The following is a 12,623-nucleotide window of genomic DNA, read 5'->3' on the forward strand; positions in this document are numbered from 1 at the left end:
AAAGTGCTACATTTATAAACAAGAGATAGTTTTTGCTAACCCCAATGTTAACTAATGATTATTAAAATGTTATTGTGTTATTAATAATGTATCATTATTAGGGTGTGTTGGTTTTGAACTGGAGGAATGTGATTACAGGGCGCTCTACTGCCCCCTGATGGTGGACTGGAAGTATGTGTTTACAGGGTGCTCTACGACTCCCTGGTGGTGAACTGGAGGAATGTGATAACAGGGTGCTCTACTGCTCCCTGGTGGTGGACTGGAGGAATGTGATTACAGAGCACTCTACTGTCCCCTGCTGGTGGACTGGAGGAATGTGTTTACAGGAAGTCGACTGCTGTTTGGGAACATTTTAATTCAGTTTACAAGATTTTCATGACCACTGAATGAAGAGATGTAATCTAAATTGAACTGACAGCTATGTTGGTATAAATGCACAGGATCAGACCAACGGGTCCTGATCAAAACGTTAAATAATGGGTCTTTAAATGTGATCATTGGCCCTCCTGCATCCTGGGCCGCTTGCTCCCCGATTGGCTGCTAGAGTCCTGTTTGCTCTTCGATTGGCTGCTGGAGTCCTGCTCCCTCCCTGATTGGCTGCTGGCCAATGGGCCGGCGTCCCTGAAGCCCTCCCGCGTGACGCTGTAGGCCACACTGCTCTCTGATTGGCTGGGAGACTTGAAGACGGAGGCCAGGCGCCGGCCGCCGCTCCAGTGGAGGAGGAGCCTCTGGGTGGCCGAGTGACCCCAGCTCTCCCCGAGGGCCGGGACCAGCTCCCATTGGCCGCCCTGCAGCTTGCTGGTCATCTGATTGGTCCAGACCACTGCCACTCGGTGTTGGCTGGCCATCCTGATGAGCTGCTGGGCCAGGCCGCTCAGGAGGCGGGTCCTCACGCTCAGGTCCTCGAAGTGCCGGCGGAAAGGGAAGGCCAAGCTGTCAATCACCAGGAGGCAGACCTTGGGGTTCTTGACCAGGAAGTCTGGCAGGAGTTGCACCTGGGCTAAAAGCTCCACGTAGTCATGGCAACGCATCTAGATTCAACAGGAGAGTTAATACAGTGGTCAGACCTGACCTCATACTAGTGATGTCACTAACAGACCTGACCTCATAGTGATGTCACTCACAGACCTGACCTCATAGTGATGTCACTTACAGACCTGACCTCATAGTGATGTCACTCGCAGACCTGACCTCATACTAATGATGTCACTAACAGACCTGACCTCATAGTGATGTCACTAACAGACCTGTCCTCATAGTGATGTCACTAACAGTGTGACCTGACCTCATAGTGATGTCACTCAGAGACCTGACCTCATTGTGATGTCACTCACAGACCTGACCTCATAGTGATGTAACTAACAGACCTGTCCTCATAGTGACGTCACTAACAGTGTGACCTGACCTCATAGTGATGTCACTCACAGACCTGACCTCATAGTGATGTCACTAACAGTGTGACCTGACCTCATAGTGATGTCACTCACAGACCTGACCTCATAGTGATGTCACTAACAGACCTGACCTCATAGTGATGTCACTCACAGACCTGACCTCATAGTGATGTCACTCACAGACCTGACCTCATAGTGATGTCACTAACAGTGTGACCTGACCTCACAGTGATGTCACCAGGTTACAAGGCTTTACATTGCAAGGTGTACTTTCTCATAGGCTCTACTATCTCCTGGGTGTCCCTCCGACCCACCAGGTAGAGGTGGCCCAGGATGCTCTCTGTGGTGAAGTCCTTCAGGGCGTCTTGCTGCTCAGCGTCCTGGTCCTGGAGGCAGCAGTGCTGCACGGCGGCGTGGGCCATGTCAGCCACCCTCTGCACCACCAGGCTGCCCTCTGTGTCCACGAACACCGCCTCCCCGCCCAGACCCCCGAAACACTCCGGGATCTGGACGTCTATACACAGCTGCAGGCTAGGCGTCACACACACACACACACACACACACCCATATACAGTATAAATATGTACATACACGTGTAACCCTTAACACACACATTGTGTGCCAGGACAGAATGAACAGTGCTGGGATCTTACCACAGCTGTGTCTTCCCCATCCCTGGAGCTCCACACACCTCGCTGGTCTTCCCCACTGGGACCCCCCCTCCCAGCGCAGCGTCCAGCCTGGAGCAGAAGGTCACGATGCTCTTCTCCTCCTGCTGGAGGAGCTCGAGGGCAGTGGACCCAAGTCCGGCTCCTCCCTCAGCAGGCAGGTCCACTCCTTCTCTGAGGACCTGCTGGACCTCCAGAGCCTCCTCTAGAGACAGACCACCCTCTAGAACACAAAGTACATCAGACTGATGGACCTCCTCTAGAACACAAAGTACATCAGACTGATGGACCTCCTCTAGAACACAAAGTACATCAGACTGATGGACCTCCTCTAGAACACAAAGTACCATCAGACTAGATGGACCTCCCCTAGAACACCATCTACCATCAGACTAGATGGACCTCCTCTAGAACACAAGCTACCATCAGACTAGATGGACCTCCCCTAGAACACAAACTACCATCAGACTAGATGGACCTCCTCTAGAACACAAACTAGCATCAAACTATAGACACTCTAAATTCAAACTACCAAACTATTAACCGCCATTAAAGTACTTGTATATGGAGATGGGTGATCAAGATGATATTTCTAAATGATTACCTTTACTGAGCTGCAGAGGTTTAAGTTGAAGCAGCTCCTCTGATGTGAGGAAACCAGCGTTTAAAAGCTTCACTTTAACCGACGGACTGAGAGGAGAGGCGGACACCGGCTTCATTATTCACTATTTATATTACTACTATCATAGCTATGTATAATATGATATAAATCATACTTGAACTCGAATCTTGTGGACAGGAACTTTCTTTGGATTATCTAATTAAAAGTACACTTTGCATCCGGTTGTTAGGCCGTGTTTATATTTACATTAAGCGTATATATGAGACAATATAAGTGTTCTTTTATTGCAAGAATATGAGGGTGTTATTTAATAAGAATCATGCACAGTATAATAATATATAGTCGATTATATATCGTGATATATATACAGTCTATGATCATAGTATAATAATAATAATAATGTGCTTTTACTTTGAATACTGACTCAAAGAGACGCGTGGGTATGACGTCATCTCCCAGCGACTGGTCGCAGCACGTTGAGTAAATAGCAACAATCCGCGATCAAGGCTTCCTTATCACTTTTTATAAGGATCTTCTGGTAAAAAACTACCGTATTACAGAAATATATGATCATGTTCTATCCTATCATTTATTCTACTATGATTATATTATAACGACAACTTACTCTACTAAGGTAAGAATATATAGTATGCATAATATAAAAGTATACATAATACAACAGCTCTCTGATTCCAGTTGCCATGGAGAGAGACGTGAAGAGGCAGGAGGAAGAGGAGGATGAAGAGGACGTGAAGGGGCAGGAGGAAGAAGAGGAGGATGAAGAAGAGGACATGAAATGGCAGGAGGAGGAGGATGAAGAGGACTTGATGGGGCAGGACGAAGAGGAGGAGGATGAAGAGGACATGACGGATAAAGGGGTCCTTGGGCAGGAGAATGATGATGATGATGATGAGGGCAGCAAGACAGGTTGTGTAGAGGAAGAGAAGAAAGGTGGGGTAAGGAAGAGGACTCCAGGTATAATCTACATTGGCCACATCCCCCCCCGCCTGCGACCCAAACACCTGAGGAACATGCTGACCCCCTACGGAGAGATAGGACGCATCTTCCTGCAGCCAGAGGGTAAACACACACAAACAGTCACACACAGACACACACACTGTCAATCACTCACTCACTCACTCACTCACTCACTCACTCACTCACTCACTCACTCACTCACTCTTTCACTCTCTCTCTCTAACCCTGTGGACCGTGTTGTTTTCTGCATGAAATAAACCCCCACCGTTGATATCAAAACACCTTATTTTATTTTCTGTTGGTGGCAAACAGGAACCGCTCTCTTCAGCAGAACATTCAAATGTTTTCCCACCGTATTTTTCATGCATATATTTTAACATGATTTCAATAGAGACTTTTTTTCCAGATGTGCTCGTCGGTTAGTGTGTTGGGGCCAGGGGTTGTTGTTGGCGGTAGTTTAGTGAAACAGGATGTCTCCCTCTGTGCAGACGGCGTGGTGAAGAAGAAGAGGAGGAAGGCGGGGTCCCGGGGCAGTAACTTCACCGAGGGGTGGGTCGAGTTCCCTGACAAGCGGATCGCCAAGCGAGTTGCTTCTGCCCTCCACAACACGCCCATGGGCAACAAGAAGCACCACCGCTTCCACTCGGACCTCTGGAGCATGAAGGTGGGCGGTCTGGTGTGGTGTTAGGTGTGTCCATGCCCTGTGTGTAGTTTGGTGGTTGTCCATGCCCGGTGTAACTGTGTAACAGTATGGTAATTAGTTGATTGTGTTAATGTGTTTAACAGTTTGTTTATGTGTGTAACAGTGTGTAACTGTTAGGGGTGGGGAAAATAATTGATTCTTCGATGCATCGCGATTCTGTGTAGAACAATTCCGTCTCGATTGAGATAAGTTAATAATCGGAATTAAAAAATAAAAATAAAATTATATATAAATATCTTTTTCATTATTTTTATTTTTTATTAAATTTGTTCGCCTCCTGCAACATTCTGTTCGACAGAGAGGCATAATTTGAGTAGTTTTAAAATTATTTAATTTATCTTCAATGTGTATTAGCCAATCTGATTTGTCTGGACGCGATTGCGATTCAGCCTACGCATAGCATGAACGCAAACTCACAGCCAGACACAAGAAAGACAAACAAGTTCTTATTCTTATAATTCCAAAAGAGCGGCTTTTTCTTTAATGACAGAAAAGAAAGATTAGAGAGAAAAGAAAACTAAATATGTTTATTTTTTACCTACTTCCATAATGTGTTGTAATGCAAGCTGCATTGATTATTGCATTGTTCATAGAAAGTCATATTTGTGACAAAAGCTTTTTCTCTAATAAAAAAATAGATAAGGTAATTAATCTGTTGATTTCTTTAATGATCATCACAAAAGTAGGAAGTGATTAGCAAACTTTGGGTAGCAAATTCAGAAAAGAAACTGCTTCGAGATGCATCAATAATCGTTTTAGAATCGAATCGTTGACCTCTGAATCGGAGTCGAATCGTGAGGTGCCAAGAGATTCCCACCCCTAGTAACTGTGTGTTATTATGTGTGTTAATGTGTGACTCACTGTGTTAATGTGTGTCAATGTGTGTAACAGTACCTGCACCGGTTCCACTGGACCCACCTCAGCGAGCGTCTGGTCTACGAACAAACGGTCCTGAGGCAGCGACTCCGCACCGAAGTGTCGCAGGCCAAGAGAGAAACCAACTTCTACATCGGGAACGTGGACCGCAGCCATAGCATGGACAAGAGGAGGAGGAAGGAGGAGGCGCAGGGAGAACAGGTAAAAAACGAGGAGGAGGAGGCGGTGCAGGGTGAACAGGTAGGAAAGGAGGAGGAGGACGAGGTGGGAGACCATGTAGGAGGAGGAGGGAGGAAGGCCAGGTAGGAGAGAGGAGAAGGAAGGAGAACAGGTAAGAGAGGAGGAGGAGGAGGGAGAGCAGGTAGGAGAGGAGGAGGGAGAACAGGTAAGAGAGGAGGAGGAGGAGGAGGAGGAGGGAGACCAGGAAGGCGAGAGGAGGAGAGAGGAGGGAGAACGGGTAAGAGAGGAGGAGGAGGAGGAGGAGGAGGGAGAGCAGGTAAGAGAGGAGGAGGAGGAGGAGGGAGAGCAGGTAGGAGAGAGGAGAAGGAGGCGCAGGGAGAACAGGTTAGAGAGGAGGAGGAGGAGGAGGAGGAGGGAGACCAGGAAGGAGAGAGGAGAAGGAGGCGCAGGGAGAACAGGTTAGAAATGAGGAGGAGAGAGGAGCAGGGAGACCAGGTAGGAGAGAGGAGGAGGAGGGAGAGCAGGTAGGAGAGAGGAGGAGGAGGAGGAGGGAGAGCAGGAAGGCGAGGAGGAGGCAGAGGCAGACCAGACACCCTGAGTGTTAGGGTTAGGATTAGTGAGATATCACTTCAGATCAGAACGAAGACTGCGGCCTTCAGGGTGCAGATGGGCAGCGTGCTGCTGAACCCGTCAGTGAGGTGGAGACTTCTGCTCTGGCTGACGGGAGAGATAGAAACCAGCGGCCAGGGAGCATCATAGAGGACGATGAGATCATCAGGAGACGCCTTTTATGATCTACCTGGAGCGCATTAGCTCTCTATCTAACTAGTACAAGTATTTTAACCATCATAACACTATGGAATTCACCTTAAGCATTATAACCATTATAACATAATGGAACCCACCCCAAGCATTATTACCATCATAACACAATGGAACTCACCCCAAGTATTATATCCATTCTAACACAATGGCATTCACCCTAAGAATTATAACCATCGTAACACAATGGATCTCACCCTAAGCATTATTACAATCTTAACACAATGGAACTCTTCCTAAGTATTACAACATCTTAACCCTCTAACGTCCCTTTAGACACACTGAGGTTGACTCCAACTCTAGAACTCAGACCTGCTGCTGATATTTAATCTCTCTCTCTCTCCTCTCTCCTCTCATACACAGTTGGTGGAGAAGTCGTGGGACTTTACCCAACGACAGACGGAGGAGGAGATCCAGCAGAAGAAGAGGAACCAGGCAAATGCCCGCCTCATTCAGGACAAGAGCCAATCAACGAAGAGAAACCAGGATAAGACCCGCCTCATTCAGGAGAAGAGCAAATCAAATGTGTCCTTGTTGGCCAAGATTTTCAACTCCAGCAGGAAGCAAGACTGATACCTCCAATAAAGACTGTGTGTGTGTGTGTGTGTGTGTGTGTGTGTGTGTGTGTGTGTGTGAGTGTGATTGATGTTGGGATGAACAATTGAATAAAGAATTTTTAACTATACCTTGTCCTCTTTATAATGACTAATACCAGCTGTTGTAACTTTGTGTAGGCTGAACTAGGTTTAACTAGATATAACTAGTTCCGACTAGGTGCAGATTCATACCGTAAGGCCCAGGCATCGTAAGGGAAGTGGGCCTAAGATAAGACCGCTGGGGCCTTCGATCGATCAAAGCCGGGTGTCCTGAACTACACCCGCACCCACCCGCTCAAATCCCTCCGCAGGATTCTAACTAATGTTTAACTAATAAAATGGGCCTATTGTTGATCTGGGCTCTAACCAAGCAGCAGTGGCTTCATGCCGCATGGACCCAATCGGCCATCGTTCGGAGCGATGAGGCCCCCCACAACTAGAGCGGCCAACATGGGCCCCCACAGAGCTAAGAATCTGCCCTCCAGAAAGCTCCCCTCAAGCCCCTCCACTACTTCAACACTAGCCAGTCGACATCTGGGGAGTCTGGACAACACCAGAGATCAATTCACACAACTTATTGCACTCCTTAACACCCGCCAAAAGTCCAAAAATAAAACATTAGGAACACGCTCTCTGGGGGCTGAAGGTGTGGTGGGACGGGGAGTAGCTCTGTGGGGGCCCATGTTGGTGTGATGGGACGGGGCGTAGTTAAATCCGAGTGTCATAGGTCAAAGAAACCGGCCTGTTGGTTAAATCCTTGAGGTACAAGCAAAACACGGGACTCAATTTCCCGTCTGTGTGACAGAATGAAGCCATCCACTGGGGATATCCAGGACACGACAGTCCCAGCTGATTCTATAACAGAGATGTCTTCTCTCCACAGTCCCTCGTCTCCCCGGACCCGGTGCAGTGTGAGTGGGATGTCTCCCTTCCTGGGGGACGAGGACAGCTAGACGCTGAGCAACGTGCTGCCGGCCACCTGGTACTCTGAAGAGGACGCCTTCTAACGAGTCTCTGCAGAGGCCCGCGACGTCATCTCCTACATGCTCCTCGGGGAGAAGGGGTGAGGAGCCAGGCGCCGTTTACGAACCTTCATCCCATTAAGCAACTCACCCCCCTGCACCTAAACTCAATGTAGGTGTTGCTTCGTCTTATCTTGCTCCTGTTATACGAGGGATTTCAGAGAGAAGGATTGTAAGGGCAGGAATCATTAGGGCATGAAAAACCCGGAACACAACATGGGGGGGGGGGGGGGGGGGGGGGGGGGAATGCCTCCCCAGGTCATTTCCACAGGTCGTTGTTTGTCCGCATCCCGCTGCCCTCTGATCTGCGTCCTCTGGCGAGTGAGGCCGGAAATGGGGTCTCGATATTCATGAGTTGACCTGGGGTCTCGGAGATGATTGATAATATCCCGCCCAACTTAACCATTGGGAGGCTCTGGCCGAGGTGGATTATAAAGTATCTATCTTGACCGAGTTCATTGAATTCCCTATCATGAGTCATTGAATAAAGTCCAGGATATAATGCTACATTTAGGTAGACAGTTCTAAGTGGGAATTTCTGTGGCTCAACTCACTTGTGCACAGTGCTAACCATGAAGGCAATATGTCTTGGAGATGGATTCCAGAGATTGGATTCCATCCATTGCTTGGATGCTACACATCGCTGCCCCGTCCATAAAGGAACAAAAACTCATGACGACGGAGGGATGCTGATGGGCTTGGCATGAGGCAGCGTTGCGTAATAACGCCCTTCAGCACTGTGTGCTGTAACAGGGTGAAATACACCTGACGCTGCTGCAATTCCCGGCTAGTCGCCTAGCAGGTGGGAGCTCTCAGGCGACTGGGGAGTAAGCAAAGTGACTTTCAGAGCACAGCATGTTCTTCTGGGAACAGACGAATAATCTCATTAGTTTTTGTTACTCATAAAGCTCAGCCAGAAGCCCGGGGAACTGTCCCTTCCTCCCCGTGCAATATTGTAATCTGAAGTTTCCATTGGAACCCGCTGAAAAGTTATCAAAGTTTGCTCTTTTGAAAATAACCGCGCTTTTGGCTAAGGTGTCTGTTTCTTGAGTAGGGTTTAACCGTTCTCTCCTCTTTCTCTCTTCTAGTAGGATCCCAGTAGGATAAGTTAAGGTGTCCTTTATGAGTCCCAGACAGAAAGCCATGTCTATGCTACTAGATCTTTCTCCACATTCTTATTTTTCATCATTCAGTGTTGTTGTTGGTGTTGTTTGTAGAAGAACTACAGTAGCAGCCAACCGGTTGAAGATGATTTGGAGCTCTGGATCTTTTACGCCTCCGGGGGTCTGAGTGAACGCGGACCCCCAGTGGAGACCCTGAGAACTAGGTGTCACTGACTCCAGGCTGAGCTCTGGGCGCCGGACAGCTCAGTGAATAAATATATATATGATCATTTTCCTCTTTCTTCATTTGTATATGCAAATTGTTATTATTTCAGTGACAGAATCCTTTCACTGATGAATGAAGGAATTAATTCATTTAAAGATGAATGGTTTGATAAATATATATACAAATATTACATACATAAATTATATGTTAAACATTTGCACATTGAATTTCCATCCAGTTTTTTACTCAAAGGCTGTACAAGTGTTTAACCATTCATAGCCTGCTGTGGAATGTGGCGTGGAGTATTTATCTTGACTTATAATGTATTCTGTAGGATATGAACAATCGCTTGGTGCATGTAAATATAACGTGAGCTAATGGCTATTCATGTAATCATGACAATATCCGGGTTGGTGGTTAAGCTGAGCCATTTAGGGCAAAGCTTAATGACAATGAGTAAACTAATCAAATAACATCCTTTATAACCCTGCATGACAAAATAGCCAAAAGCAGCCTTGGAAGGAAGCAAAGGAGATGGGGGAAAAAAGAATCATGAAACAGTTTAAATCTAAAGAGTGATTTATTATGCATTTTGCGTTATGCTCTGACAGTTAGAAAATAATAGCATATCAACTCTTTAATCTTGATTTAAACCTTTTTCTAAGCTATCGGGTGATACTACAAATGCCTAATACAAAATTTTCTAATTTGACAAAGTTAAAAGTCCGGCCAATGATTCTTAGCCAACTGAAATACGGGCGTCAAAACAAATGAGTCGACGACAAGTCGTACCGTGCGTCCACGGCTACATTGCTTAGCATCATTTGTGCTCCCTTTTGTTGCTTCTACTGTGATATTCAGTATACGCAATGCCTTCCAGACCAATATACCTGGTCAAGTAACTGGTGATTGTGTCGACATACACAATATAAAAACACAGTCTCTCTGTCCATTACTGCGTGAAGAAACATCCCAGGCTATGGTTCACCGAAGCACTTTTTGATTAGTCATCATACTAATAATTTCATATCCTGAATATAGGGTCATGTGTATTTTGACATGGTTTCCCATGTCATAGCGATATGAACACAGCCCATATAAAGGCACACACCCATTCACAAGCTTGGAAGTAAATGTTAATGCCTTGACCACAAGAAACCTTATGATGCATCTGTGAATACCGGCGTGACCCTTCACATTAAAAGCGTTGGTGGGCCTCAAGGCAACAAGGAGCCTTGCATGTTCAATTATTTCATTGGGTTCACATGAAATCATGACAGGAGAAAAAAAATAGAAACACTTATTTTGTAACACTCCTTGTTACCCACATACAGACCATAACATCAGGGTCTGGTCTATTGGAAATAGAAAAATAACGACTAATCAGTCTAATCTATTAAAGGCCATTAAATGTGACAACGCATCCGGTACGACGTAAAGACAACTCATTACAACGTGAAATGGTTTCCTATCGTCCAGCAGTCTGCATCTGAACAGCAATGCCGTATATCTCTTCATCAAAATTAAATGTTATTACAATGTGTCATATTGTGTCTCCAATTACCTAAATTTAATTTCCAAAGGAGGGGTGGGGGTTGTTGGCCATTGACCTTCACTAAATTGGTATCAGTGTTCAGGAAAAACATAAACAAAGCAAAAACCAAACACTATCACTGTGCATTTCACTTGCATGCTGTTGTAAAATTCCTTCAGTCGTACGTCCAGATAATTCAGCTTTGTAAACATTCCAGACTGAGAGTTGAGGTAATAATGTGATAGTGAGGGAAGAGCAAAATGTCACATGGGTCTTAGTCGCTAGGCAACACCGTCCTCAATCTCGCTAGAAATATTGATTTCTCTCTCTACGGTTCTAACCTCAAAAAGGAAAAAGAAAAAAACTAAAACTAAACAAACTATGACCTACAAAGTATGTGTGCTTGCTCGCTCACCGACAGAATAAAACTATACAGAGATCTGTCCTGTAGCTATGGGTGAAGTGCGGCTTGTCGCTCTTCTCTTGAGGTAGTCAACATTTAGAACAATAGAACATAACTTCACACACGGGGCGTGAACAAACAGCATCATCCCAGCCATCAGGACGCACAGCCAACGTCGTAAAAAGATTTATATCTAAACTATTTAACACTTTTTTTTCTCTCACACTCTTCGCATATTTACCATCGGCCTTAATTGTTAATGCCATTTATGATGATTTTTTTTGCAGAGAATGAGGAGAAAAAATAACAGAACGATAAGAGGTAGGACATTTTTATAAGTGAATTATAATGTCGAGGACTGTTGCTAAATAAAGAGTTCTGATTCATAAAAATCTACCATTATACTTTCAACCTAATGGCACAAATAAGAGCCCAAATAACTAAGAAGCCAAAAAACAAAAATCATATATATATATTTAAAGAAAGAGAAATTGACAGCAATGTCAGCATGTTCTGATGAGGTAAAATAGTTCAATTTCATCCTTGTTTTTTTTGTTTGTTTTTTCATAAAATGTCATAAGTGCTTTAACCATGTGAAGAGGTCTGACACTCTTTCAGAGGCACAACAGTAGCATTTTAAGACATTGGTGCAACTTTGTGTGTGTGTGTGTGTGTGTGTGTGTGTGTGTGTGGGGGGGGGAGGGTCGAGGAGTTTCCTTCAAAATACAGCAACGATGGCGGTAAGGCAGAGCAGTGAGGCTCTCAATAACTATTCCACTAAAAAACAACTCCCAACTCAAAAAATGTCCTTAAAAAAACAAAACACACACACCCTATCTAACCCAGGGGGTGACTCTTTGAGTTGCGTCACCCGAAGTGGGTAAAGGCGAGTTTGACGCAAGAGTCCGTTCAGGGCGCGAGGGGAGGGGGGGTTCCGAACTTCCGACGTGACCAATGGGCCTGAAGTCCACATCTCGATGGAGCGAGTCTTGTTTAATCGACAGGATGCTACTTGGGCGCCACCCTCTCCCACGGGGCTCACCTATTCTTCCCAGCAGAGGGTTCCCGGTTGGCCCCGGAGAAATTCGACTTCTTGTTTGTTTGTCTGAAGGAACTCCACCCCCTCCCCTCCCCTCCCACCCTGTCGGCATGTGTGGGAGAAGATGGATGTTAATAAAAACGATGTTCTTGTTTCTGTTTAGGAGCTTGCCCCATGCTTGGAACTGGTATAAACATTTATAAGAAGAAGTGCGCGCGTCCCTTTTAAACAAAATGTTTGTATATTAAATGCTTCTTGCATCTAGCAGCAATAGAATTCAAACTGTGGTTTTCTATTTCTAAGGTTTGTTAGTTATGGTTTTATGTGGTGGGAATCTGGTCGTTTTAGAGGAATAAAGTGGTAGCTTTAGTTCTCAGCTGTGAACGTGTGGTAATACTGTTTAACAGCCGAATAGAGAGAAGGGTTGGTTTAAGTACTCCTACTTAAACACGATAAC

General features: G+C 45.7%; 2 protein-coding genes across 2 annotated transcripts; one reads left to right on the top strand and one right to left on the bottom strand.

Annotated features, from left to right (window-relative positions):
* Positions 1-421: 421 nt before the first annotated feature.
* Positions 422-2,832, bottom strand: rad51c (RAD51 paralog C). The gene is made up of 4 exons (XM_079740738.1): positions 2,667-2,832; positions 2,048-2,285; positions 1,709-1,925; positions 422-1,031 (listed from the first exon to the last, which is right to left on the bottom strand). Exons 1-4 carry the CDS (start codon positions 2,779-2,781, stop codon positions 495-497), a joined length of 1,107 nt encoding a protein of 368 aa, XP_079596864.1. The 5' UTR covers positions 2,782-2,832; the 3' UTR covers positions 422-494.
* Positions 2,833-3,145: 313 nt separating this feature from the next.
* abt1 (activator of basal transcription 1) lies at positions 3,146-6,928 on the top strand. The gene is made up of 5 exons (XM_079740739.1): positions 3,146-3,222; positions 3,381-3,764; positions 4,151-4,326; positions 5,257-5,442; positions 6,607-6,928. Exons 2-5 carry the CDS (start codon positions 3,386-3,388, stop codon positions 6,814-6,816), a joined length of 951 nt encoding a protein of 316 aa, XP_079596865.1. The 5' UTR covers positions 3,146-3,222; positions 3,381-3,385; the 3' UTR covers positions 6,817-6,928.
* Positions 6,929-12,623: the final 5,695 nt, after the last annotated feature.

The sequence above is a fragment of the Pollachius pollachius genome (assembly GCF_949987615.1).
Source record: "Pollachius pollachius genome assembly, chromosome: 8".
Classification (NCBI taxonomy): Eukaryota; Metazoa; Chordata; class Actinopteri; order Gadiformes; family Gadidae; genus Pollachius; species Pollachius pollachius.

Coding starts and splice junctions, on each gene's coding strand:
- rad51c (XM_079740738.1), bottom strand. CDS start 2,781: ATGAAGCCGGTGTCCGCCTCTCCTCTCAGTCCGTCGGTTAAAGTGAAG. Junction 1,926..2,047: donor ATGGGGAAGACACAGCTGTG/GTAAGATCCCAG, acceptor TGTGACGCCTAG/CCTGCAGCTGTGTATAGACG. Junction 1,032..1,708: donor TCCTGGGCCACCTCTACCTG/GTGGGTCGGAGG, acceptor TGTTGAATCTAG/ATGCGTTGCCATGACTACGT.
- abt1 (XM_079740739.1), top strand. CDS start 3,386: ATGGAGAGAGACGTGAAGAGGCAGGAGGAAGAGGAGGATGAAGAGGAC. Junction 4,327..5,256: donor CGGACCTCTGGAGCATGAAG/GTGGGCGGTCTG, acceptor TGTGTGTAACAG/TACCTGCACCGGTTCCACTG. Junction 5,443..6,606: donor AGGAGGCGCAGGGAGAACAG/GTAAAAAACGAG, acceptor TCTCATACACAG/TTGGTGGAGAAGTCGTGGGA.